Here is a 27,097-nt window from a genome sequence, read left to right as displayed (position 1 = left end):
CCTTTATTTAATTGGGCAAGTCAGTTAAGAACAAATTCTTATTTACAATGTAGGCCTAGCAAATGTAGGCCTCCATCGGGGATTAAAAATATAGGACAAAACACCTAAGACAACATCACAGCGTGGTAGCAGCACAGGGTACAAACATTATTTCAATTGAAACAATTGACATTTTAGTAGACCCTCTTATATGAGTGCATACATTTTCATATTTGTCCCCCGTGGGAATCGAACCCACAACCCTGGTTGCTCTACCAGCTGAGCCACGCGGGAACACACACAATTCTCAAAGGGACCATTGATCCAACTGTTTGATACCGGACACTGTGGATGATCCAGAAGAAACTGTCTCTTATTGTGTCCCAGTGTGGAGATGTTCTGTGTGTTAACTCTGTTGTTGTTCCAGTGTATCTTAAATGGTTGTTGTTCATAGTCTTGTTCTTGTTGTTGTTTTGCAGTTTGTTTGCAAATGTGTGTTGTTGCAGTTTGCCTTTTTAATGTGATTTTTTTTTGTGTTCTAGTGTGGTCCAGGAGAAGTTCTGTGGCATCATCAACATCTGTGTGGAGGCGCTGCATGACGTGATGACGGAAGACTCCGACACAGGAACCCTCAAAGAGTACGTCTGACCTGAACGCGACCACAGCACGACCACATTATGACCATAGCTTGCCCACAGCATGACCACAACGACAGTCAATAGAACTGATGATGGAAATGCATGTGATGCAAAAAATGGATTTAGTCTGATCCTTTAAACTGTGTGAATGTGAGAAACAGAAAGCAAAGAACCACAGTGTCTACGGTTAGAATCTGAGGGCGCCTACATGAAATCGGAATCGGCGGTAGGAATCTGAAAGACATCAAACCCAAAAGCCTAAAGAGAAAGTTTGATAAAGTAATGTAATCCCATAAGGAGGAGGTGTGCTGGTTCAACATAACATTGGCTGTGCCAATCTGGGGATTTAATGGTGCGTGAAATGGCACAGGGAACAATGGTGCACGGCGTAATAGTGTTTACCCCAGACATATGATAGCAGCCCTAGCGCTACCGACCCCCGCCCAGACAGCACACTGGCATGCGGAGTTCACACTTCAACCCCTCAAGTTATTTTGGCTGTTGTTGAAAGTTGTTAGGAATCAGCTCTGGGCATCCTAGCAAATGGAAGTTTCTTGCTTTTATTGTTTGCAAATGCAATAAACGGACACACTGATGGAGATAAAAAGTTGATGCAAATAGTGAGGAATTAATGGGTAGTTTGTCACCACCATGCTTGTGTATTTGTATGTGTGTGTGTGTGTGTGTGTGTATCCATGTGTGGGTCATTCTCACAAAACTGACATTTGACCCCAAAAATCTTGTCATTTTTCACAACATTTCCTCTTGGATCACTGAGATTAGATCTGTACTTATCTATTTCATAATTATTGTTATGTTTTTTTCGATCAGATATTATGCATTTTACCACCATTTCCACAAAGTTCTCATTACCGTAACAGTCCAAAAAAGTAATACATTTCAAATATATTTTTTATGTTGCTCCACTAATTAAAAATGTAATTATACAATTATAATCAAATTGTATTTGACATCTTTACCCAATTTGAGCTTCAGCCTTTTCGGTAATGCGAAGGTGAAGTGGGGTCAAAGGGGCGTTTGAGAATAAGAACCTCATTCTGAATGCATATACAGTAAGCAAATAAATGAAGTTCTACTACTTAATAAATGTTGTAGTTTAATGTAAACTTCAACTATTATAACCTTTTTTTATGATTTATGGACAAACGACAACATATTTTGTGTTTTATTCATGCATGTTGGGTTTTATCTAATTTAACATTTTATAAAAAATTACCAGAGAATTTAATCCAGATGTATTTCGGTAATGACAATTTGGGGTGAAAATGTTAAGGATTCGGGATAAAGTGTATTTAAAATAAGACACTTTGCCAAAAACTAAACATCTTAGTCCGCAGAATGATAGTTGATATTTGCARATGCATCATGGTTTTGTTGCTCAATTTGCTATAGACATGTTTGAAACTGGTTTCATGAGAATCACCTGTATWATACTTTTGTGTGTAAATATGTATGTGAATGAATGTGTGAATGTTTTGTGGATGCAGCGATTATATGGTGTGTATGATATACGAGAGTGATGCCGCAGTGCATCATGGGTTTTAGATGATGTCATGCCCTAAGGTTCTCTCCCCTCGAAGACTCTTCATCACAGTCACCATGTCTATGTTACATTCACTAGTGCATTATCAATCACACAGCTGCATGATTCATGGGCATACCCATTGGGCCATATGTGTTGGCGCATTGTACATGTGTCTGTCTGTGTGTGGCGCGCTTGCATGTATGTGTGCGTGCGTAGGGTGCATGTATATGTTGGTACATGTCTGTCTGTCCATGTGTAACTGTGTGTGTGTGTTTCTCTCTGCTAGCTGTATGTTGATGAGCCATTTCGAGGAACCCAAGCTGACTGACGATGAGGAGCCTCCCACAGAACAGGACAAGAGGAAGAAACTGGTGAGTCTACACACACACACACACACACACACACACACACACGCACACACACACACACACACACACACACACAGAGACAGAGGACAGTGTGTTCTGTTAAATTACAACCACAGAATTTTCTCCCCACTGCATAGCGTGTTGTAATTTGGTTTTGTTTCAAACCATTGGCAACTTTCTGAGCCATGGTTCTCGTTTTACGTGTGACCGTCCTGCTGTGTGTCTGTGGACAATCATGGTTCCTCTGCAGGCTCCACAGGTGGTTCACAGTGGGTAAAATAATAACGCTATATATATTAAAGTATGACTTTACTCAACCAACCGCCCGCTTACTCTCCTAAACAGGTTGAATAAGTTGGTGTGTTGGTGCACATCTACGCACAGGGGTGTGTGGGAATGAGTGTATACGTGTGTGTGTGTGTGTGTGTGTGTGTGTGTGTGTGTGTGTGTGTGTGTGTGTGTGTGTGTGTGTATGTATGTCTGCGCGCGCACGGTTTTGTTTGCATGTTTGTTTGTCGGCACTGTGTGGCGGTGTCCCACAGCACTTATCACCTCAGCCCAGACCCCTGATGTTTCCCCTGAGGGTAAGACAGCAGAGCACAAAGAGACAGCAGCACTATAACACACACACAGCTGGCACTGCTTGTTCCAGCGCAGCTCCCTTGAAGGATGGTCGCTGTGTTCAGTCTGACTCTTTCTCTCTCTGTTTCTCTCTGTTTCTCTCCCACTCTCACTCTCTCTCACTCACTCTCTCTCTCTCACACACACACACACACACACACACACACACACACACACACACACACACACACACACACACACACACATTGTTGATCTGCTTGCTAGCCAGCAAGGGGAGAGCATATTCGTTTTTTAAGTGTTAGAAGAGCGCTAAATGTTCTGCCTTAGATCCCCAGTCCAACACGGAGATATCTCACACCTGCACAGCCGCTGTGTGCACTCAAGCGCTGTTTCTAGCAGGTGGGTTTGCTTCAGTAGTTGTGTGATCTGGGACACGGCCCCCTACCACCGGTGTGACAGTAATAGAATGGAACAAGGCCCAGTCAGAGCACTCTCGGAGTCTAGAGTGTAGCAAAACACACACACGCACTCCTGCTCACATCTCTAGTGCTGCTCGTCGCAGGGCGGAAACCCTTTCCCTGCTTGCCGTTCTCAGAAGGGCATTTGAAATGAGCAACAAAACCATGTTTTTTTTTAACCTTCACTTTACCTTTCATGTTGCGCTTATCATATTTAGTCTCCTCGGGAGAAAACCGTCACAGACATTTCAGCTATCCAGAAGCTTGTAAAGTTTGTTCTGTGGCGCTTACCATAGCATGAGACAAGGTCTCAAGCCTCTTCAATGGGAGCTGTTTAAAAGCAGCAGACATACATCAACAGGGGGACAATGAGTAAACCTCTGAGGTAGAATGGACAAACTGCACTAAACTGCCTAGACTGACACCAGTCTAACACAATACTCTTGCTCCTCAATCGCTATTTCGATTAAATATTTTAAACACTGGTGTTTCCAGACCTCATCAGACTGCACAATCAACACATTAGCATGCCAGTGAGTTTCTCACCTGCACAATTGAATAGCGTTGTGTGTGTGTGTGCATGCAAGTGTACCGTGTTGGTGTCCTCTGTGTGTCACCTGGCAAAATTGTATGCAACATAGTCTGCGAGGTAGCATTTGGCCTGTGTGTGTAACAGTGTACCTGTTTATGTGCTGCTACAGTGTCCCATCAACAGTGACCTTTGGCTAAGTGACGTCTGGGGCGCCATGTGTCCACTCCATAAGCCACGACTCCTGGTTGCGCCGCAAGTGTAGCTTCACTTATTAAACACTCGAAGTGTGTGTGCGCGTGCGTTTGTGCCCGTGTGACGGTATATCCATATTTGTATCCCCTTTGTTCAGGTGCTGAAAATGTATCATCTGTAACTCTCATTCTCCCAAACGCTTGATATAGTGGTCATTTGTGGAAATGGATATGGTCTCGATCTCTATTCGGGGACGTTCAGATGTCATGTATATTGGAGGCTTTAACAAGAGCATGTGGGGATGCGGTTTAGTTTGTCTGTAAGCAGGTAGGTGTTGTAGTGCCCRGAGGTGCTGCTGTTATGTTTCATTTTCTCCTCCTCATCCTACTCCTTCTCCTCCTCTGTTTCTCTCTCTCTCTCTCAGCTAGCTGTAGCCTTTCTCTGAACCGGCCTGAAGCTAAATTAATAAACACCATTTAGCACCATCCATCCAACCACTGAACAAGCTCATAGGTGTGGAAAGTTTCATTTTCTTTGAAGCCGTTAACGACTCTGAACTCTATTATTGCCGTAGAAGTGCCAACTCGTTAAATCAGTGGGCCTAGGATGGAAATGAGCCTCTCCCGAGATGCAACACTGCCTGGCTTTGTCAATCATGAATGGATGTCAATAGGAGAATTTTGTGTAAGTCGGGGTTACACGCACAAATTTCATGTCGGGGTTTGGCCCTTGAAGCGTAAGATATCGACGTCTCTTCCGATGTAGTGTGTGTTTGTGTGTGTCTGGGTTGGTTTAGATGGAGCAGACGTAACAGAAGCAGTTGTAACAGTGTTTGTGTGTGTAGGGCTGGCACAATTAACGGTGACATAACCATTTTGGGGGGGGGGGGGGGGGTGGCGAACAGCTGGCTGAAGATGGCCAGGCATTCATGCAGTAATATGGACTCTTAAAGGGATAGTTCACACATGACTGATATTAGCATTTTTTGTGCATCATGTCCAAATAATCTGAAAGTATCTCAAATTGATTGTAAAGCTCAAAAAAAGTCACATAGACGTTTWGAAAATGATGATGCGTTAAAAATGCTAATATCGGTCCCATGACTTGATTGGGGTTTGTGCCACAAACGCTAAAAGATTAGCATGTGGACACAGTGCCAGGGCAACTAAAGCATGGATTGCTGTCACACCTAATTCACATACTGCTTACAAGGTAAGGAAACCAATATGTCATTGTGTAATTTGGGTGAACTATCCCTTTAACGACGTGATGAAACTTTGTTGCGCCTTGATGAAACTAGCGAATGAGTCTTCGGTTGCCTAGGCAACSCCCCGCACAATGCAGCAGCAGCAAACATAGAAATAGAATGTATTAATTACATTTCTATGGCAGCACATGCAGTCAGGAGCGAAGGAGAGGAGACMATGTGTGGCGGGAAATAATGTGGCTGGCCAATTACTGTCATCCAAAATTCCATGACCCTCACAACCGTGTGTGTTGCCCRAGGTTCAACTCTCTCACCGGTGTGTGTGTGGTGAAATATCCTCATCTCTCCTTTTCAGTCTCCTCTCATATTAATTATATATGCTTCACCTCTCGCTGTAGAACCTCAATAATGTACAGACAACAGCCAGGAAGACGGAGTGAGCTCTATCATACCTCCCTTCCTGCCATCACTCCATTCTGCTCTCAATCTACCTCTCGATTCATTTCTCTCCCTCTCCATTCCTCTATACCTCCTTGCCCCTACCTTCCTTTTGTCCTCCTTTCCCTCCCTCCTTACATCTTTTCAGCCATCACTCGCTCCTTCCCTCCATCCGTCCTCCCTCCACCACCACTGAAGTAACTACTTCTACTGCTAATAAACAACTAAAATATATTATCCCACTACTATTTATAATACAGTCACTACCTCTGCTACTACACTAGTCTCACATTTTAAACACTAGCCTCTATCAATTTTAACTTCTACACTTCTCCCACTGACATAAAAATACATTTGGACAGCTGAAGCAAGTCGCACAATTTTTCCTGCAAAATCTACCTTTCTAGTTCTTTTGTTTTATTCATGCCTGGAGGTCCCTCTGCTTGCAGATGATGGTTGTATCTTTTCGGATGAAAAGATTTCCCCCTGCTCTGCTGTCTGAATAAAAGATGAACAGAATAACAGAGGGATAAATCTGAAGTTACGCTGTGTTGTTCCCTCAGACTTCTGCTGTTTCTCTTCCCTCTTTCACTGACAGACAAACCCGGGTGGAGCGCTTCCCTGGTGTGTCTTGCCATCAGTCTACTATGTGTGTGGGTGTGTGTACTAGCAGGGTGTGGTCGTTCAGTGTGTGTGTTGTGTGTGGTTGTACTAGTGGGGTGTGTGTGTGGGTGTCCAGACTTCTGGATCTCTTGTTTATCCAATGGTAATTTGTGTTTCTACTCTCTCTACCCTCAGGGGACTCTATGCCAGGGCTGTGTGTGTGTGTGTGTGTGTGTGGTCAAGGCAATTTGGATAATGCTTGCTCATTGTAGTGTAAGAAAACCAGGACTCAGAGCTAGGCCATTATCCAACTGAAATACACACTGTCTTACAAACACACATAGTCCTCGATACACACACTCTGTCTTTCACAAACACCATACCCTCAGATACACAAACTCCAGACAGAGACACTGTACAGCACTTTGAACAAGATGGAGAGCGCATCGATGATGGGTGGTGAGCATATAAAGAAGGGATTGAGGAAGACATAGGAACATCAATGGGGGTGGGGGCAGCACTTTGAGACGAGAGCATCAGGGATAGGTGGAGGAGGCGAGAGAAGAGGGAAACAAAAAGAAGAGGATGAAGAATTGACTAGGAGCAGAGGCAGTGGCGTGATGGGCASAGTGTGGAAGATGGAGTCGAGGAGGGATGCTGAGTGATGGAGGGTGCTGGAGTCAGAATGTGGAGTGACAATGTGGGATCGATGGTTTGGTTCAGAGGCTATTCTGTATTTTTTATTTGATATTTACTGTTAAGGCGTGGCACCCCCGTGCAGGACACAATTGTCTGCCTCTTTTGGGAGTTTAGGCCAGGGTAACTGCTATAAATGTAGGATTGAAATAAAACTGGATTTGATTTGTGCACGTGATTGTACGTGAATCTGTCTTTGGAGTGACCTGCAGATGGAGTGATTTTGGCTGGCCCCTCTGTGTTTGCCATCAGTGTTTTGACCGGTGTGTCTGTAACTGTATGTGTGGTTGTCACAGTTCTTCTCGCTCCCCAGTGGCAAGCTCCCTAACTGGGTCACATTCCAACCTCCTCCTGGCTTCTCCAGACTTTTCATTTTTGTACAGTGTGTGTCTGGCAGGAAATGTCCCCCGGAGCATGTTGGAGGTAAAGACAGTCATCTAAATCAGCTTCAAGTTTATATTATTAAAGATGTTATCAAGTATGAAGGGGAGGGGAAAGGGGACACGCACTAAATATCAACTTGAAACACTCTGAAACATAAACGATCAATCTGTCGCCACAGCTAAAAGCATTTAGATTACACATAACCYGTGTTATGAAAAATACGACAGCAGAATAGTGATGRGGGRAAAATCGATAGTTGCATATCGGGATATTATTTTTGACGATGTATCGTTTTGACTTTCGCAATATTATCTTTGCGTTAGTTGGCTGTATATGCACAAACTCCAGTAATTTTCTTTCATAGCTTGTTCTCAGCATTCTTTTTAAATGAGACAATATGTTTTAGCACTTTTATTTCCCTGACTGATCAGAACTCGTTCTCTGTTGTCCCTCTGCAAAAGACATATGGTGAGCAATATGTTTAATATAACATCAAATTGCAGTAAAATCGCAATATAGAATCGCRATACATATCGCATCAGCACCTAAGTATCATCGTATCGTGAGGTCCTTGGCAATTCCCAAACCTATAGTAGAAGAAGTGAAGAAAAACAATATGTTTGAAAACCAGTCGTAATGGGTCAGAGCTGGACCGTTTTCAGTGTGTTCAGTTGGTTTGTTTTGGTTCTGAGTGGTTGTGATGGCTCTCATTGATCATTCCATCCTCCCACTTTTCTCTGTGGGATCATACGATTTACTGTCCTCAAACAGATGACATGGAGCGAAAGAGATGCACCGCTGCTTTTGTTTTGGCCTAAACGTCACCGTGTACGCTTCAAAATGAAGAGGAATARTCCTGAAATGACTGCTTTTTGTCTCGTCATTTCCTCGAGAGTTTCTCAAGGGTTCAGCTTTTCCTAGCTCTACCACGTGTTACTTCTAAATAGCAGAAGAAATAGGGCACTACTTTTACTGGAAATGTCTTGTCTTGTGGTCTGTCAAATGTATCCCTAATCTCTTTTCAGCCAGAACTAATGTCTTGCATAATTGGCCAGATGCTCGATTAAGTTCTGTGTCCATACATATTAAGAGAAGATATGAATAAATGCTAGGAGTGGAACCGGAAAGAGGAGCTCCACCCTCTCTCGAAAATTGTGATTTGTCCAAATAACAAGYGAGAAAAAAAACCTAAGCCCCTGAACTAATGCTGCTTGTTATCACACGCATCCCATTGCAGGATGACCTCTACCAGAATGTTTACATCATTTTATCYCTCGTAAACAGACTATGACCGCCCTTTCAGACTCTCCTTCAAAACCACACAAATACCGCATTCACCCAATCCTGATTTGTCCAAGTTTACCATTGATGGAAAAACCCAAGCACCAAAACTATTGCTGCGTGTCATCAATTGGTGTTTATATTATAAATGCAGATCTATGGTACGATTTACGTTAACATAGTCTGTCCACAAGAGATGAACTTTCCCCTGATCATTGACCTGCCCAAATAATCCCGTTTATGAACCATAATGTGAATGACAAAGTTGGTTTTCCTCTTGGATTTTGTCTTGCAGAGCCCCCATTAACTCGTATACTCTGAGCGTCATCCACTAGTAGCCTGGTATTGCTTCCCAGTTCTCCCCAGCTGATGGGTTAAAGGCGCCCGCGTACTAGGTTCGGATTGCTCCTAGCAGAACTCGGCAAGGAGATGCGAAAGTTTGTGCCTTGCATACTCCCTTAATAAAAGACCTTAACTTGAAAAGCGAGAAAAAAGCAGCAATATTACGGTTTGTCCCTCTTGAGACTCCTTAGCAACAACATAGCCAGTATACACTTTCCCAAAATAGTCAGAATTAATCTGATAAATCAAGAAATCTGTAATTACGTGGAACAAAAATATAAATGCAACATGCAGCAATTTCAAAGATTTTACTGAGTTACAGTTCATATAAGGAAATCAGTCAATTTAAATAAATTCATTAGGCCCTAATCTATTTATTTCACATGACTGGGAGTACATATATGCGTCTGTTGGTCACAGATACCTTAAAAAAAGGTAGGGGCGTGTATCAGAAAACCAGTCAGTATCTGGTGTGACCATTTGCCTCATGCAGCACGTGACATCCCCTTCGCATAGAGTTGATCAGGCTGTTGAATGTGGCCTGTGGAATGTTGTCCCACTCCTCTTTAATGGCTGTGCAAAGTTGCTGGATATTGGCGGGAACTGGAACACGCTGTCATACATCGATCCAGAGCATCCCAAACTGCTCAGTGGTTAACATGTCTGGTGAATATGCAGGCCATGGAGGAACTGGAACATTTTCAGCTTCCAGGAATTGTGTACAGATCCTTGTGACATGGGATTGTGCATTATCATGCTGAAACATGAGGTGAGGGCGGTGGAGGAATGGCCCGACAATGGGCCTTAGGATCTCGTCACAATATCTCTGTGCATTCAAATTGTCATTGATAAAATGCAGTTGTGTTCGTTGTCCGTAGCTTATGCCTGCCCATACCATAACCCCACCACCATGGGGCACCATGTTCATAACGTTGACATCCGCAAACAGCTCGCCCACACACCAAACACGCTGTCTGCCATCTGCCCGGTGCAGTTGAAACCGGGATTCATCTGTGAAGAGCACACCTTTCCAGCGTGCCAGTGGCCATCAAAGGTAAGCATTTGTCCACTGAAGTCGGTTACAATGCCAATCTGCAGTCAGGTCAAGATCCTGGTGAGGACGACGAGCACGCAGATGAGCTTCCCTAAGACGGTTTCTGACASTTTGTGCAAAAATTATTCGATTGTGCAAACCCACAGTTTCATCAGCTGTCCGGGTGGCTGGTCTCAGACAATCTCGCAGGTGAAGAAGCCGGATGTGGAGGTCCTTGGCTGGCATGGTTACACATGGTCTGTGGTTGTGATGCCGGTTGGGCGTACTGCCAAATTCTGTAAAACAACGTTGGAGGCGGYTTTCATACTCTCACACTCTCTACATACGCTGCTGCTACTCTTTATTATCTATCCTGATTAGGGTTGCAAATGGTCGGAAACTTTCTGGTAAATTTTCCATGGGAATTTTGCTTAAATTCATTTGAAAAAATTGCTTATAACAGTGAACCCTTCTTGTGGGATATGCACACAAGGCAATTCTAGGTCTTGTGGCATATTTTGGTTAAACTATCCCTAATTCAATGGAATTGCAACCCTCTGAATGCGCAGTGCACTCTTCCATCACATGTACAGCTGATTCTCAAGATCTTGCACACTAATGAGATGCTATTGAGCCCACACTGCCACACTGTCTGGGCCAAGGACTACATGCTTTCTGGTAAGTTTTGATTACAATACTGGGTGGGGTGAATATATTTTATATGACATACATGATTTTTTGTTAACTAGTAAATAGTAGCCTACAGAAAAGTATGTTTAAATCATTTCTAACTTGTTAACAATTTCTGCTCGTTAGTTTTTGTTGCCATGTGGGTTTTAGCTTGCTTGGGCCTGCTAACTGAGGAGTGTTAATTCACCTGTTTCCATACATGCTTTATTTTAAAACGTTTATCTTACAAAAGAGTTGTTTAATCTAACTGCTTAACTATTTATCTGTACATGGAATTCTATTTTTTCTTTTTACTCATTTTTTCCTATTCTTTACAGGAAAATGCCACGGGCACTATCTGATGTGTGGAGACATTTCACTGTAGCTAATGTAGAAGGAAAAGCTGTGTACATTTGCAAATACTGTGCCAAATCATATGTGAAGAATGCAACAAAGATGCAGAATCATCTGGCCAAGTGCATAAAGTTCCCTCAGCACTCACAACAAGCAACCTCTGACAAAAGTCCCTCTACTTCTATTCGAGGTGAAAATGATGAATCAGACACTTTATTGATAGCAACAGCTCATGGTCCCCCTGGAATCAGAATGTCTTGCTCGAGCTGTGTATGCAACTGGTTGACCTCTAATGCTCACAGGCAATGTGTATTGGAAGAGATTTCTGAATGTTCTTCACCCAGCATACACCCCTCCAACCAGACATGCTTTATCTACTCATTTGCTGGATGCAGAGTTCAACAGAGTTCAAGTGTAGGTCAAGCAAATCATAGAGAAAGCAGTCTGTATTGCAATCATCTCTGATGGGTGGTCGAATGTTTGTGGGCAAGGAATAATTAACTACATCATCTCCACCCCTCAATCAGTATTCTACAAGAGCACAGACACAAGGGACAACAGACACACCGGTCTCTACATTGCAGATAAGCTGAAGGCAGTCATCAATGACCTTTAACCACAGAAGGTATTTGCACTAGTAACAGACAATGCTGCGAACATGAAGGCTGCTTGGTCTAAAGTGGAGGAGTCCTACCTTCACATCACACCCATTGGCTGTGCTGCTCATGCATTGAATCTGCTCCTCAAGGACATCATGGCACTGAAAACAATGGATACACTCTAAAAGAGAGCCAAATAAATGGTTAGGTATGTGAAGGGTCATCAAGTTATAGCAGCAATCTACCTCAGAAAGTAAAGTGAGAAGAATAAGAGCACCACATTGAAGCTGCCCAGCAACACTAGTTGGGTTGGTGTTGGCATCATGTTTGAAGGAGTCTCTCCAAGAAATGGCCATATCACAGTCTGCCGATATGGACAGCGCCATCAAGAGGATCCTCCTGGATGATGTATTTTGGGAGAGTGGTAAGCAGCCGGATACTCCTGAAACCTTTATCAGTAGCCATTGCACAGATTGAGGGAGACAATGCCATCCTGTCTGATGTTCAGACTCTGCTTGCAGATGTAAGAGAAGAAATTCGTAATGCCCTGCCCACTTCACTGTTGCTCCAAGCAGAGGAAACTGCAGTTCTGAAATGCATCAAAAAGCGTAAAGACTTCTGCCTGAAGCCCATACACGCCATGTTACATGTTCGACCCCAACTATGCTGGCAAGAGCATCTTGTCTGGTGCAGAGATCAGCAAGGCCTATGGTGTCATCACTACCTTGTCTCGTCACCTTGGCCTGGATGAGGGCAAGGTTCTTGGCAGTCTGGTGAAGTACACTTTCAGGAAAGGGCTTTGGGATGGAGATGTAATATGGCATTCGTGCCAACATATCTCATCAGCCACCTGGTGGAAGGGACTTTGTGGATCTGAGGCTCTTTCCGCTGTTGCCTCCATCATCCTCCAAATCCCACCAACATCAGCCGACTCAGATCACAACTGGTCCTTGTTCGGGAACACACACACCAAAGCACGCAACAGGCTGACCAATACAGGGTTGAAAAATTGGTTGCCATCCAGTGGACATTGAGGAGGTCCAGGGAGAGGACATGGAAGCCTGAGGGGAAGACAACCAAAGCTTTCGTTTCTAGACTATCATTTTACAGTTTTTCGGAGATGCGATGGATCATTCAATATTCCCTTTTGCTGTTCTGTGGAATCATCCCATGTGAAGAGTCAACTAATTTAATTAAAGTACAATTCGTAACTACATTTATTTATATATTTTTTTCTATTGGAACTATTTAATAATTTGCAATTATGTCTACTTATGATAAGGTAAAAGCGTTTATGTTTCTGTCTCCATATAATATGGTAAATATATCCAATGCAAAAAAAACATTTAAATGGTATTACTGTTATTTCCCATATATTCCCRTTAATTCCCACGGAAAGTTTCCACCTCTGAATATTCCCCAAAATGTGCAAACCAAATCCTGATTGCCTAGTCACTTTTACCTTACCTACATGTACATATTACCTCAACTTCCCCGTACCCCTGCACATTGACTCTGTGCTTGTACTCCTTGTATATAGTCTCGTTGTTATTTTTGTTATTTGCTTTTTTGTTTTTTGTACATTTTCTTTTTAATTCTGCGTTGTATGGAAAGGGCTCGTCGGTAAGCATTTCACAGTAAATTCTACACCTGTTGTATTCGGGGCGTGTGACAAATACAATTTGAGTTGATTTTGACTTGCCTCAAGAAAAAACAGGGGGAAAAACAAGAAAAAGTCTTGCCGAACACCAAAACAAACAAAAGTCACACATTGACGTCATAATATATGCGCAAACTCTTTTGACTTGGAAGCATACCAGTACAGTTGGCAATGGCTTTTAAACTTTACCCTGTACCAGGCTATTTTTGTCAAAAGCCTAGTTGCCTCTATCAGGAGGCTGGAACTTGGCCAGCAAGACAATAACCCCAAGCACACATTAAAATCCACAAAGAAATAGCTAATTGGCCACAAAATCAACATTTTGCAAGGGCCATCTCAGTATCCGGACTTGAAACCCATTAAAAACCTGTGGTTTGAATCGATGAGGGCAGTCCATAAGTGCAGACAAGGAATATCAAGGATCTGGGAAGATTCTGTATGGAGAAATGGTCTTAAGATCCCTCTTTTTCTCTGAGCAATTGTATTCGTATAAAATAACAATTTCACAAAAATCTTTTGCATACAATATAGCCCAGTTATTTCAATTATATTATATAAATTTTTGCTCATCTTTATCAAGGTTGTCAATCATTTTGGACCTCACTGTAGTGTAAGAACTGGGTCTTTGTGTGCTCAGTGGAAATTTGCACATTCACATTTTAAATGGACACCATTTAGCATGAAGAGGACATTTTAATAATAAATCATCATAATTATCTATTAATACCCTATAATACCCTCTTCTCTCTCGTAATTTAGATAAATTATCCATATGGCTTTGGGTCTGAGAATGGAGTGTTTGGGTCCAGTTTTAACTTTAAACGTTCAGTAGGCCCGACACACAATTCAGATATAGCCTAGTATTTAATTGGCTGTAGGGGATGGACACCATCCCATAGGAAAAATATTTTTCAGACTTTTCAAGCATTTGATACTTTATGAGCAAGGAACTCAAACCACTGCACAAATCATGCATTGACATTAATCGCAGACTTGCAGGAAAGTTCACATTGCTCACGCTTATGAGGTTAAAATTGGACCCAGAGAGAATAGAAAGATATGAAGGAATTTATTCATTCTATGCTCACCTCTTGATCTTAACCTCTCCATCTCCCTGACTTAATTTACCATATTAAACCATAGTTCCAGCCCCTTTGAAATACTGCCCAAGGGCCATATGTATGAAGCATCTCAAAGTAAGATCTAGGAATCGGTCCCCATTGTCAACATAATTGTATTCATTTTGATCTAAAAGACAAAACTGATCCTAGATCAGCACTTCTACTCTGAGACGCTTGATACATATAGCATTGTTTCATGGTGTATCTTATCTTTGGCTCCCGGCAGTACTGTGATACCTCAGCTTCCATCAGAGGTGCCCATTAAGGCGTCAGCGTGCTTCAGTTCGGCTGGGCAAACCAAACAAGTGTGAAAAATTWATCAAAAGCGGCAATAGTGCTATATGTCCATTTTGAGACACCGTAGCCAGTATACTGTACACTTCCTCAAAATAGTCACAATTAATCTAAGATAACTCAAAAAATCTGTCAAAAATGTTGACATTTTTGCAGAGGAGATCTTAGTCGTGCAATTTTATATCCAGCTAATATGTTTGGTGCAGTATTTCACAATGAAAAAATGTGCATGAAAACAAGACGGCTCTCGTTGAATGACAACAGACTTTATTGAAGTATCACTATTGTTGACCAATAACCGACAAAGGGGCGTAGACTTGGGCTACCAACTTCAGCTTTCCTCCGGAAAAACTGTTGTGTGCCCGAACAGCCGGAAAAAACCTCACCAAAGTCCAAAACTAAAATAAAAAAGTAACAAAATGTTGTCATAATATATGCACAAAAACTTCCAAACTGTTTCAGCTGAGAAGCATGGGGCCTTTAGTGTGTGTGATGGTGAGAAGAGGCTCCTCCACCCCCACTCATGCTATTAGAGAAAGCACACATACATATACGAACACACAAACAGGGGCTGCTGAAGCCATCAGGAGAATGTCTAATTTGGGGCTCTTTGAAGTGGGAACATGGTGAGCCTGGGTGTCAACACCCTTTTATCTATCTCAGTATGGAGAGAACAGAGAGAGAGAAGAGGAGAGCATGGTCTCCATGTGAAGGAGAACAGTGGATGATTATGAAAAAGCGAGCCTGGATCTGACCATGACAACCTCCAGAACTACAGGCCTGTCTCCAACTACAGTACAACACCATCTGGCTACTCACAACCTACTCGACCCCTTACAGTTGGGTTTCAGAGRTAGACACAGCACAGATTGCCTTGGGTAAGGATCAGCAATGACCGCCTTATGAATGCGGACTCTGGGGCTGCCAGCGTCCTCTAATTGCTGGACCTAAGTGCAGCATTTGACATGGTCAGACATGCCAATCTGCTGGACCGCATGGAGAAGCTCTTGGGCCTGTTAGGACCTGAACCAGTCCAGGACAATGTCTCTCTCACTGATCACTCCCAGCTTGTAGCCATCGGTGCTAATAGGTCAGACACAGTGACGCTCCGCCAGGAGGTCCCTCAAGGCTCGGTCTTAGAGCCGCTACTGTTTTCTATCTGCCACTGAGAAACATCTTGAGGAAACACGGACTGGGCTTTCACTTTTATGTCGACGATACTCAGCTGTATGTCTCAAAAACACTGATACTGCCAATGCCACTGCACTCCGGATCAGTTGCCTGCAGGACATCAAAGCGTGGATGCAGCAGAGTTTCCTGCAATTAAACTGCAAAAAGACTGAGGTCTTCCTAATTGGCTCTCACACCATAATTAACATCAGCAGCTACAGCCTCAATATTTGTGGTGTCAAGGTCCTCTCCTCCATTGAGGTTCGCAACCTGGGTGTAATAATTGGCAGTTGGCTCTTGTTTGAGGCCCACATCAAAAGTGTGACCAAAGTCTCTCTTTTTCCATCTACAGAACATTGCCTAGTTATGACCTATGCTGTCACAACCCGCTGTTGAGCAAGTCATCCACGCTTTATCTACCAAGCTCCTGCCGCACGCACCCTTCTGGTCTTCAGGTCCAACTTCCTTCAGCAGCTCCACAGCAGGCTAAAAACTATGGGTGATAGGGCTTTCAGTTGTGTGACTCCTCAGCTGTGGTACGCACTTCCAGTCACTGTCAGGGCTTCAGAGTTTCTGGCCTCGTTTAAAGCACAGCTAAAGACTGCTGTTCACAAAAGCTTTCAAGGACCTACGTTAATTCTGTTCTCCTATCCACCGAATCTGATGACACCTGTATATAGCTTTTATTGTTGTCTGCGAACAATGTTCTGTGTTGGATTTTTTTATTTATTAGGGCCTTGTGTGTGTGTGAAGCGCTTTACAAATTAAAACTATTATTATTATTAACCCCCAATAATAAATGTTTTTTTTGCATTGGATCCACTGCATCCGCCTATGAAACACTTCTGACCATGAGACTTCCTGAAAAATGTCTTATATCTCTCGGAAAGACACTTCAGAACAAACTTTCTTCAGATTTTTTTTTTTGGGGGGGGGGGGGACTATCTGTTGTTCCATGTAGTGAATCTTTTATTCAATGCATTTGTATGGGTTAATAGCAGTGAAGCCAAATACACATTTTCATCAAATCATTTTGTATATGTTTGTTTCATATATTAAAATTCTAAATCAAATAGCAAAATGACCCTTGGTATGACCTTCTTAAAACAATTCCATATAGCTTTGGATTACCCCCCTCCCCCGGCTTAGACAGGGCTTAGACGCTTATAGGTTAAGATGAGAGGAAGGGTTAGAGATGTAAAGACTGGTCAACATATGAAGTTCTGGAGGAGGGAGGGTACGAGACAGGTGTCTGGGAGAAGGATACAGAGAAAAGAAAGGAAGATGAGGTCAAACTGTTAGGCGTGGTCTTTGTGTGGAGGTCGGGAGGAGAGCCTCGTAGTATCAGTCCCGGTTAAGGAATTGAAGGCAGTGTCTTTATAGGACGGAGCGAAAAGAGCGTGAGAGGTGGAGTAGAAGAGATGTGTTAGGGATCAGAAAGAGGAWGAGCCGGAGAAGACGTGTAGGATGTAAAGCCCTATCTTTATGTTTCGGAGGGCAAGGAGCAGGACGGTGAACGAAGGGAGATGAAGGGAAAAGGGGATATCTAGAGGAAGACAGGAAAGGAGTGCAGAATGGAAGACATGATTTGTACAGGAAGAAGGTAGAGGGGGTGGGAGAGCAAGCGGGTGAGGAAGAAGTGTTAGGGGAAGAAAAAAAAGGAAGAGAAAGCACTCCGAGGTAAATTGCCGTATAGTGGATGTGCTGGTATTGTAATTGAATGGAAGACATGATTTGTATAGGAAGAAGGTAGAGGAAGTGGGAGAAAGACGAAGAGAGGTGTTACGGGGGGGGGAAAAGGGAAAAAAAGATAAAGCACTCAGAGGTAAATTGCTGACATTTAGCCATATAGTGGATGTGCTGGTATTGGGATTGAATGGAATGGAAGACCTGATTTGTACAGGAATAAGGTAGAGGGGGTGGGAGAGAGACGAAGATGGCAAGGAAGAGAAGTGTTACGGGATTGTGAAGAAAATWAAAGAAGGCACTAAAGTGCAGGTTGTGTTCCTTATGTAAGGAGGGAAGAAACAAAGAGGGAGAAAAGAGAGAGGACTGATTTTAGTTTCAGAGAAAATACTGATGAAGAAAGGGTTTCTTGTTCTGGCACCCTAGCAGCTCCACGTATAGAGGATATCGTCCTCTCGTTCCCCTCCCTCTTTCTCATTTTCTCTCTCTAAGGCTGTACAGTGAAGGGGATAGGATTGGCTTTGCCAGGGATTTACACTATAATACAGCCTTTGGCCGCTGAATTACTGAAGTCATACGGGTCCGAAACAATACTGCTTATTCTCTATGATAAAGATGTCTGGCAGCATAGCCGGTATCGTCAGGCAAAGACCCACTCAGTAATCCACTGAGCCACAGAACAGCCATTCTGCATCGATTGTTAAATTTGTGCAAGGTGTGGCTTCATTACAATCTAATTACATCTAAATTGCAGACCTTTAGCCTCATAGTGGATGTGCTTGTATTGGAATTGAGATGTCTGTATTTGTTAACTTTCAGATTTGTATTCTGTAGGTCTATAAAGATGCACTGCTGTAATTATTGTAGATGCAGTGTATTGTGTGCCTGCATGCGTATCTGTGGCTATGCACGTCAAATATGATATGCAGAGGGAATAGGGGAGTGATAAAGAATATTACCCAGTGCATCTCAGTCCCAAATGGCTCCCTATAAAGTGTACTACCTTTAACCTGATTTACCATTGTAGTGCTTTCTGATATTTAGAGCGCATACAGAATGTTCAGCTTCTATCTGGATGTTTTTAGGAAGACTTAATTCCCAGCTCTAGAGTTCCCTGAAAGTTCATAGGATTTTAAGTCTTAGTTGACATTAACTCCCTGCAAATATTATGGTGGTGTGTGACGGGGGGACGGCTACGGCTCTAGTCAAAATCGGCTGTTTTAGTCAAAAAAGATTTTCTGTATCTCTCATGCTAACCAGTTTAATCATGAATTTACACTTTAAAAACGGTGCTCTTGTCTTGGTCATGCACTGTAGTGTGTGTGTGTGTGTGTGTGTGTGTGTGTGTGTGTGTGTGTGTGTGTGTGTGTGTGTGTGTGTGTGTGTGTGTGTGTGTCCCACAGTAATGGTGGGCTTTCAGCCCCTGTGTGTGTTCGTGTTTGCTCGCTCCGACAGCTTAGGCTCCCCTTCGCCGTCACGCCGTTTAGCAGGCCCTCAAGTGAAACCCTCAGAACCACTGGCGCACACAGTGGGGCTGCGTCGGAAATAGGGATGGGAATTTGAAATGTTTTGACTGTTCGAGTACTCACATGATTTGTTTCCCCCGAGTACCCCAATTAAAAAAAAATTATAATAATCAATATGCCAACAGTGCGCCACAATGCATAATTTATCATAACCATTACAGATAACAAATCCTAATAGCTAAATGGCTATTTAAGATCCATTTATTGAAACCATAATATCAACTGGCTATGTTACATTGTGGAACACAGTCTTCAAAAAGGTGGGAACCTCAACAGTGGCGCTTGCTTGTAAGAAGCCTTATGTTAGGAATCAAAATGACTACATAAAGGTAGGTTAAGTAATTAAATAAAAATCCAATTATCCCATATACAGTACCAGTCAAAAGTTTGGACACACCTACTCATTCAAGGGTTTTTCTTTATTTTTTAACTATTTTCTACATTGTCATCAAGGCAAAGGGTGGCTACTTTGAAGAATCTCAAATATAAAATATATTTTGATTTGTTTGACACTTTTTTGGTTACTACATGATTCCATGTGTGTTATTGCATCGTTTTGATGTCTTCACTGTTATTCTACAATGTAGAAAATAGTAAAAATAGAGAAAAACCCTTGAATGCGGCCAAACTTTTGGATGCAGAGCTGAAGAGGTCGGCATTCGTTTCCCCCAAAGAGCCTCATGCAGACTCGAACATCGCTATAGGTCATTTGGAAGCTTGGACCAAATTCCCTTTTCTTTTTTTTTTWATCATAAATCTTATTTGTTGTATTAGAAGATGAGATGTTAGGCTTATTACTCATCAGTTCATGATCCCACTTAATCCATTTTGCATTGTCCTTTTTTTTTTTGAAGAACAGGAAKACTTATTATGGAAGCACGTTTGACGTGTGTTTTATCGTGTGATCATTTTTCTCTCCTTTCAAAAGCCACTGATAATAATCTGTCATCGTTTAAAAATGACAAACTGCTTTATTGCTCTTATCTTTGCCTTTTCAGGCTATTACTGCAACTGTCACTATAATCTAGTTGCATTAAAGAATAACTCTGATGTATTCTGAAAGCTGAGAAATTCTAGTGTGGCGCTTGCAGCGTAGTGAGCCATCAGCCTGAGTATCTGTCACTGTAGTCTCGGAGTTCTCCTCTCCACCAGTACTGTATTTAAGACGGGGACAATCTGATAACCGAATGGCATTTTGACAGATGAGTTTCAATTTGCACCTTTTTGAATAGAAGCAAGGTGAAGATAAATGGGGATGTATTCTCCTTTCTGGGTTAACTTGGGGCTACAGGCCAGAGCTGGAGCAGAAAATTCATGCAAGCTGATGTGTTATTTGGCCGTTGAGAGATGGACTGTATTTATTGTGACAGGTTGACTTCGGTTGTTACTAGATGGAATACAGCTGCGGGCGAGATTTACCATTGAAATACCACGAGTTTGCACTTTGGACGTTTGGATGTTTTTAAGTCAGAAAGCGACTTGGTGCTTTCCGTTGCTATGGCGATAACTACCGAGAGTTAGTTTAGTTAACTAGTCTCTCGGCGATGACAGAAAACATACTTTTAACCATGGTAGGTTTCTTCATCCAGCTGAGATGACAGCTGGTATTCATATGGATGTCACAGTGACATGACAATTAAATTAGCTAACGTCACTGCCGTCGGGAAGCATGACGTCAAGCTGGTGTAAATGACTAAGGCACCGGCGTTGTATTGAGGTGCTTGCTGACATGAGGTGCTTCCTACTGGGCAACTGTATTTACAGTGTCACCGGTGGTGACCATGGTCCCTACCATGGTTTTATTTTATGTAGGATAGTAGCCTACACAATAGATAATATTGATAACCATCTAGATGTCACCTTGATACAAGCRTGAGCGGCTTCAACACCGGGACAGTGTCTTCGATCCCACTTGTCAATCACTGCCGTCCGTTAACGGTGTGGGAGGTAGCTGGGCTAGTGTAGCCAATATCGTTCAGGGTGACCTTCACAGTAAGCACATGCATACAAGCAACAGTATACCCATCAGTACTTTCATTGAAAATCAGCCGTCGTGAATTTTATCAACTGAAAATGTACAATTATTTTATGTAAAACTATGCAAAGTCAAAATGCAAAGTCCAACTCTCGCAGTAGTTCAATTGTAGATATTGTCTGTAGCTGTGTTCCATCTAGTCACAAACCTTGACTTAATTTACAAAATGATTAGCCTAGTTCTCAACCTCAACACACAACGGGTGCGCCAGATTGTATAGTTCTCAACTCACATGCGTGCTACTCATGCACTCACACATACACACAAAGCAAGTAATGGCAATGTTTTGAAGAATGGAATCAATAGCCAATCATTGTGTCTGTCACTGTATGTAGAAGCATTGTGATAACAATTGCATTGCTCAAGGCCATTTCTACCTTGTTAATTTTCCCGTCTGATAGTACAAAATGCTCATTGCGATTTCATTCCCACCAAACCCATTGAGATTTTGTGATCCATGCAGAGAACAATTCAGCTACTTTTCTAAGGTCATAGCTACAGTACTTACACATTTTGGAAGTCAATAGTGCAACAAAAAGAAACCTTGAGCTCTGTCATGCATGGATGTCGGTCAACTTTTAAGTTTGTGCTCTGTTTAAAAGATTTTTTTTTTAAGTTGGCCTCATCTGTCACTGTATCACCATTATCCTAACCTCATCCTGCTCTTCCTTGTGCTTGTCACACTAACGGAGAGGCTTCGTATTCAGTGCAGGGCTTCTCTCGGCATCTGCTTAATTGCTTCAGGTCGTGTAGCCCATTAGAGAACTGAATGCTGGGTAATTGTCACACTTGGGGTCAGACCTACAGTGGGGAGAACAAGTATTTGATACACTGCCGATTTTGCAGGTTTTCCTACTTACAAAGCATGTAGAGGTCTGTAATATGTATCATAGGTACACTTCAACTGTGAGAGACGGAATCTAAAACAAAAATCCAGAAAATCACATTGTATGATTTTTAAGTAATTMATTTGCATTTTATTGCATGACATAAGTATTTGATACATCAGAAAAGCAGAACTTAATATTTGGTACAGAAACCTTTGTTTGCAATTATAGAGATCATACGTTTCCTGGAGTTCTTGACCAGGTTTGCACACACTGCAGCAGGGATTTTGGCCCACTCCTCCATACAGACCTTCTCCAGATCCTTCAGGTTTACGGGGCTGTCGCTGGGCAATACGGACTTTCGGCTCCCTCCAAAGATTTTCTATTGGGTTCAGGTCTGGAGACTGGCTAGGCCACTCCAGGACCTTGAGATGCTTCTTACGGAGCCACTCCTTAGTTGCCCTGGCTGTGTGTTTCGGGTCGTTGTCATGCTGGAAGACCCAGCCACGACCCATCTTCAATGCTCTTACTGAGGGAAGGAGGTTGTTGGTCAAGATCTCGCGATACATGGCCCCATCCATCCTCCCCTCAATACGGTGCAGTCGTCCTGTCCCCTTTGCAGAAAAGCATCCCCAAAGAATGATGTTTCCACCTCCATGCTTCACGGTTGGGATGGTGTTCTTGGGGTTGTACTCATCCTTCTATTCCTCCAAACACGGCGAGTGGAGTTTAGAGCAAAAAGCTCTATTTTTGTCTCATCAGACCACATGACCTTCTCCCATTCCTCCTCTGGATCATCCAGATGGTCATTGGCAAACTTCAGACGGGCCTGGACATGCGCTGGCTTGAGCAGGGGGACCTTGCGTGCGCTGCAGGATTTTAATCCATGACGGCGTAGTGTGTTACTAATGGTTTTCTTTGAGACTGTGGTCCCAGCTCTCTTCAGGTCATTGACCAGGTCCTGCCGTGTAGTTCTGGGCTGATCCCTCACATTCCTCATGATCATTGATGCCCCACGAGGTGAGATCTTGCATGGAGCCCCAGACCGAGGGTGATTGACCGTCATCTTGAACTTCTTCCATTTTCTAATAATTGTGCCAACAGTTGTTGCCTTCTCACCAAGCTGCTTGGCTATTGTCCTGTAGCCCATCCCAGCCTTGTACAGGTCTACAATTTATCCCTGATGTCCTTACACAGCTCTCTGGTCTTGGCCATTGTGGAGAGGTTGGAGTCTGTTTGATTGAGTGTGTGGACAGGTGTCTTTTATACAGGTAACGAGTTCAAACAGGTGCAGTTAATACCTGTCTCTTATACACATCTAGATGTGTATAAGAGACAGGTCTGTGAGAGCCGGAATTCTTACTGGTCGGTAGGTGATCAAATACTTATGTCATGCAATAAAATGCAAATTAATTACTTAAAAATCATACAATGTGATTTTCTGGATTTTTGTTTTAGATTCCGTCTCTCACAGTTGAAGTGTACCTATGATAAAAATGACAGACCTCTACATGCTTTGTAAGTAGGAAAACCTGCAAAATCGGCAGTGTATCAAATACTTGTTCTCCCCACTGTATTTCCTGCTTGATAATGGTAATGATGTCATGTTTTTTTTCTTTGTTTTGTTTATGTACAGCTTCTCTCCATCTCCCAGAAACTATAGGAGAAACAACAAACTAAGCAAATGTCAAAATCAATGTAAGGCCAGTTGKAACTACTTGAACGTTTGCTGTTGAAATGCACCTGAGGCAATGGATACTGTAGACTTGTGCTGGATGGAAGTACAGCGTGTACCATACTTCTCCTGCTCTAGTAAAAGTCGGAATGCAGAAGTTTTCAAGACCTGGAAGTCTCCTATTAGCAATAGTGATTTAGTATTCAAAAACTCCCTTCCCTAATTCAGAGGGGGTTGGTTCTTTTGCAATGTGGGTCTGCGTTTTGTTAGCATTCCTTCCTATTTACGTCAGAGGAATAGTCCTAGACTCTGACGTATGTAAACATTAATCATTAGTGTTCATATTCCGTGTTACTTTCTCTCTTATCTGGTCCCAAACAGCCTAATTAGAACAGCGGAAGCATCTTAACGAAGGTGAAGGGAGCAGCGTTGTGCCTGTCTTAACGAGCSAGAAGGTAATAAATTATAATGCAGCCTCTCCGGCGGACGCCAGCATAGTCATTTAGCCCATTTACTGTAGTATGTAATGTGCCCGTTGTGTATGTGATTTATATGCCGTCTCTGTATTTAATACTCCTACTGTGCGGATCGGTGAGTAGCCAGACATAACGTCTTAAATGTCTAGAGTCTGATGGATTCATCGGATCCCTGGTTCGTTTCTCAGAGTAAATTGTCTGGTTTCAAGTAATGACCCAACGCTGATGGCTCTTGTAATCGATCCAAAATTAATTGAATTTGTTTGACTACTTCTATGTAGTCTACTAACACAGCACGTAGGCCATTTCAGCTCAAAATGTCATCTTGTCCTGGGCCCACTTACAGAATGCAGCATCCTAAATGATGATTTCACCTCCTGTCCTGATTATGCACATGAACTTGCTGGGTCACATTCAGGGCTCGTCAATCCAGTTACATAATGGTTATTTGACAGATTTGTCATTGATCCGGAACAGATAATTGATCAATTAAAGCACTACCTGTGATTTGGTCCTGAGTAAGCATAGTTCAAGATCACCAGTGTAGCTTCCCGCTGCCAATGTCGAGGTGGTCTGATAAGAGATTCCTGGAGCTTAGTGTTCCCTGGACACTTTCCTCGGGATGTTCCCTATCATTACAGTTCTGCAAACTGGATGTAAAGTATCCCATTAATATAATTTAGAGCAGGGGTGTCAAACTCATTCCATGGAGGGCCTAGTGGCTGCTGGCTTAGTTTTTTTTATTTTCAATTAAGACCTAGACAACCAGGTGATGGGAGTTCCTTACTAATTAGTGACCTGAATTCATCAATCAAGTACAAGGTAGGAGWGAAAACCCGCGGACACTTGGCCTTCCGGGGAATGAGTTTGACACGTGATTTAGAGCCTATTCTAAGAGCAGAAAGGAGACCGGAGATGGAAAGGGGTGAATTAACAGAACAGATGCTGTGTAAGCATGCAGACAGTGGATGGACAGTCACACCAAAGTGAGCTGCGCCATCGGCCTGAAGTGGCTGAGTTTTTAAGACTTTGTTTGAAGTGATCAGCAGCAGCTGAGAAGTCCTCTAGTTAAACTTGGAACTTCTGCCGCAATGTATAATTTCTCCATCAGCACAGAGGGTGGCTGAATCCTGAAGAGACATTTCTGGGACATTCTCATTGTTCAAAGAGTGCGTCCTAGTACTCAAAAGGATTTCTCACCAGTCCTGAAAAGATATCCAAACTTTTTGAAAGCGCTATTGACTAGTGACAATTTATTTTATTTTTTTATCTAAGTTAGCAGCTGCCTCAGCGACAGTGAAGTCTGAGGGTATAAATTAACGGAAAAAGGTGAACCGAACCTTCTCAAAGAAGTTAGAAAAGATTGCTGTGCTGACGTTTTCACTTCTACACCACCAGCTACAGATGTAGCTCAGCCTTGACACGTTGTGGAAGAAGAAGTTTGCGACTGTCGTAATGAAGCAAGACTAAACTACCCAGCATCCATATGAACCGTTGAGGCTTTTTACAAACGGGTTGTCGACGCAGATCTGTGCACATGAACTGTGACAACAGCATCTTAATTTGCTTCATGCATTCCAACAGGGTGTAGAGGAGTCTGGGAGATCTCTGTGGAGCAGGAAGACCTGCTGTTTCAGTCCCCTCCAGAGTTTTGTGAATWAAACACAATACATCAGGTGCCTGCAATCTGTCTCACCCACTTAATGCAATGTCATGTACATATCAATCGAGTGCCAGCCGGCAGAGATATCAACACAGCTTTTCTTCTATTTTATGCTGGAAATATATCCATGAGATACCGCTGTTTCGCCCTTCGACAGAATTGATCGATCTTTATATAAGTTCCCTGCTTTCACACAAGTGAAGTGCTGTTTATAAATAATACATTGTGTGTGTTTGAGAGAGTAAAGATGATCGTGTGTAGGCATTAAAGTCCGCCGTTGACTTGAGGGATTGCCATCTCTCTCTGAGGGGGTGGCGGGGGGGGGGGGTGCACAAAAAGCTATGCTAAGAGAATCCATCCTTCCGCCACTGAAGTGAGAATGAGAAGGCGCATTTCACGCTTTTAGGCCTTGCCGAATCGATATCCTAGCATTGACGGCCTGCCCCTCCCATAAGGCCACAGCACTTCCTCATGAACATGCAAAGGAAGTATAGGGACTGAGAGATTCTGGAGAGATCCGTATCGGTCCAACATTTTCGGACCCTGTGTAAGATTAACAGATAGCTGGGAAAGTGTGGGGGAAGGAATGTATTATTTATTGACTAGACAGAAGGGGGGACCGCCAGACCAGCAAAAGGCACTGACCCGACTGAATAAAAGTAGCGCAATCATTTTTCAATGTGTAACCATTGGTATTTCGTGTTAGTTATTTGTTTGTTTGTTGAGCCAGTGACCTCCACACAAGGGAAAACATTAATATGGAAGTTTGTGGTAATATGGAAGTAAAATATGAGGGCTGTATTTCTGTGACACAAAGGCATCCATTTTTAAACTGCAGCAGATTATATTTATATTTTACCCACTTGTTTTTTGGAAAAGAGCTTTCAGGCTTTGAAATTCTCGGTTTGAAATGTGACCCTAAAGTGCTTGTTGGTGCAAAGACATTAAAGACACAGAACAACAATGCAATAAAAGTGTTTGTCAGTGTCTATTGTCTCAAATCAAGTTTAACTCTCATTCCTTCCTGCATGAGATACTTTACAGAGAGTGACAGATGGGTGAA

General features: G+C 42.7%; 1 protein-coding gene across 1 annotated transcript in view; it reads left to right on the top strand.

Moving 5' to 3' along the window:
* ipo11 (importin 11) overlaps positions 1-27,097 on the top strand; it is a 245,206-nt gene that overhangs the window by 197,237 nt on the left and 20,872 nt on the right. Inside the window, exons 27-28 of the mRNA XM_024001611.1 lie at positions 522-617; positions 2,450-2,534. Of these exons, the coding sequence (XP_023857379.1) occupies positions 522-617; positions 2,450-2,534 (181 nt within the window). The remainder of the gene's footprint in view (positions 1-521; positions 618-2,449; positions 2,535-27,097) is intronic.

Source organism: Salvelinus sp. IW2-2015, linkage group LG15 (genome assembly GCF_002910315.2).
Source record: "Salvelinus sp. IW2-2015 linkage group LG15, ASM291031v2, whole genome shotgun sequence".
Lineage (NCBI taxonomy): Eukaryota > Metazoa > Chordata > Actinopteri > Salmoniformes > Salmonidae > Salvelinus > Salvelinus sp. IW2-2015.
This window is presented reverse-complemented; position numbering and strand designations above follow the sequence as displayed.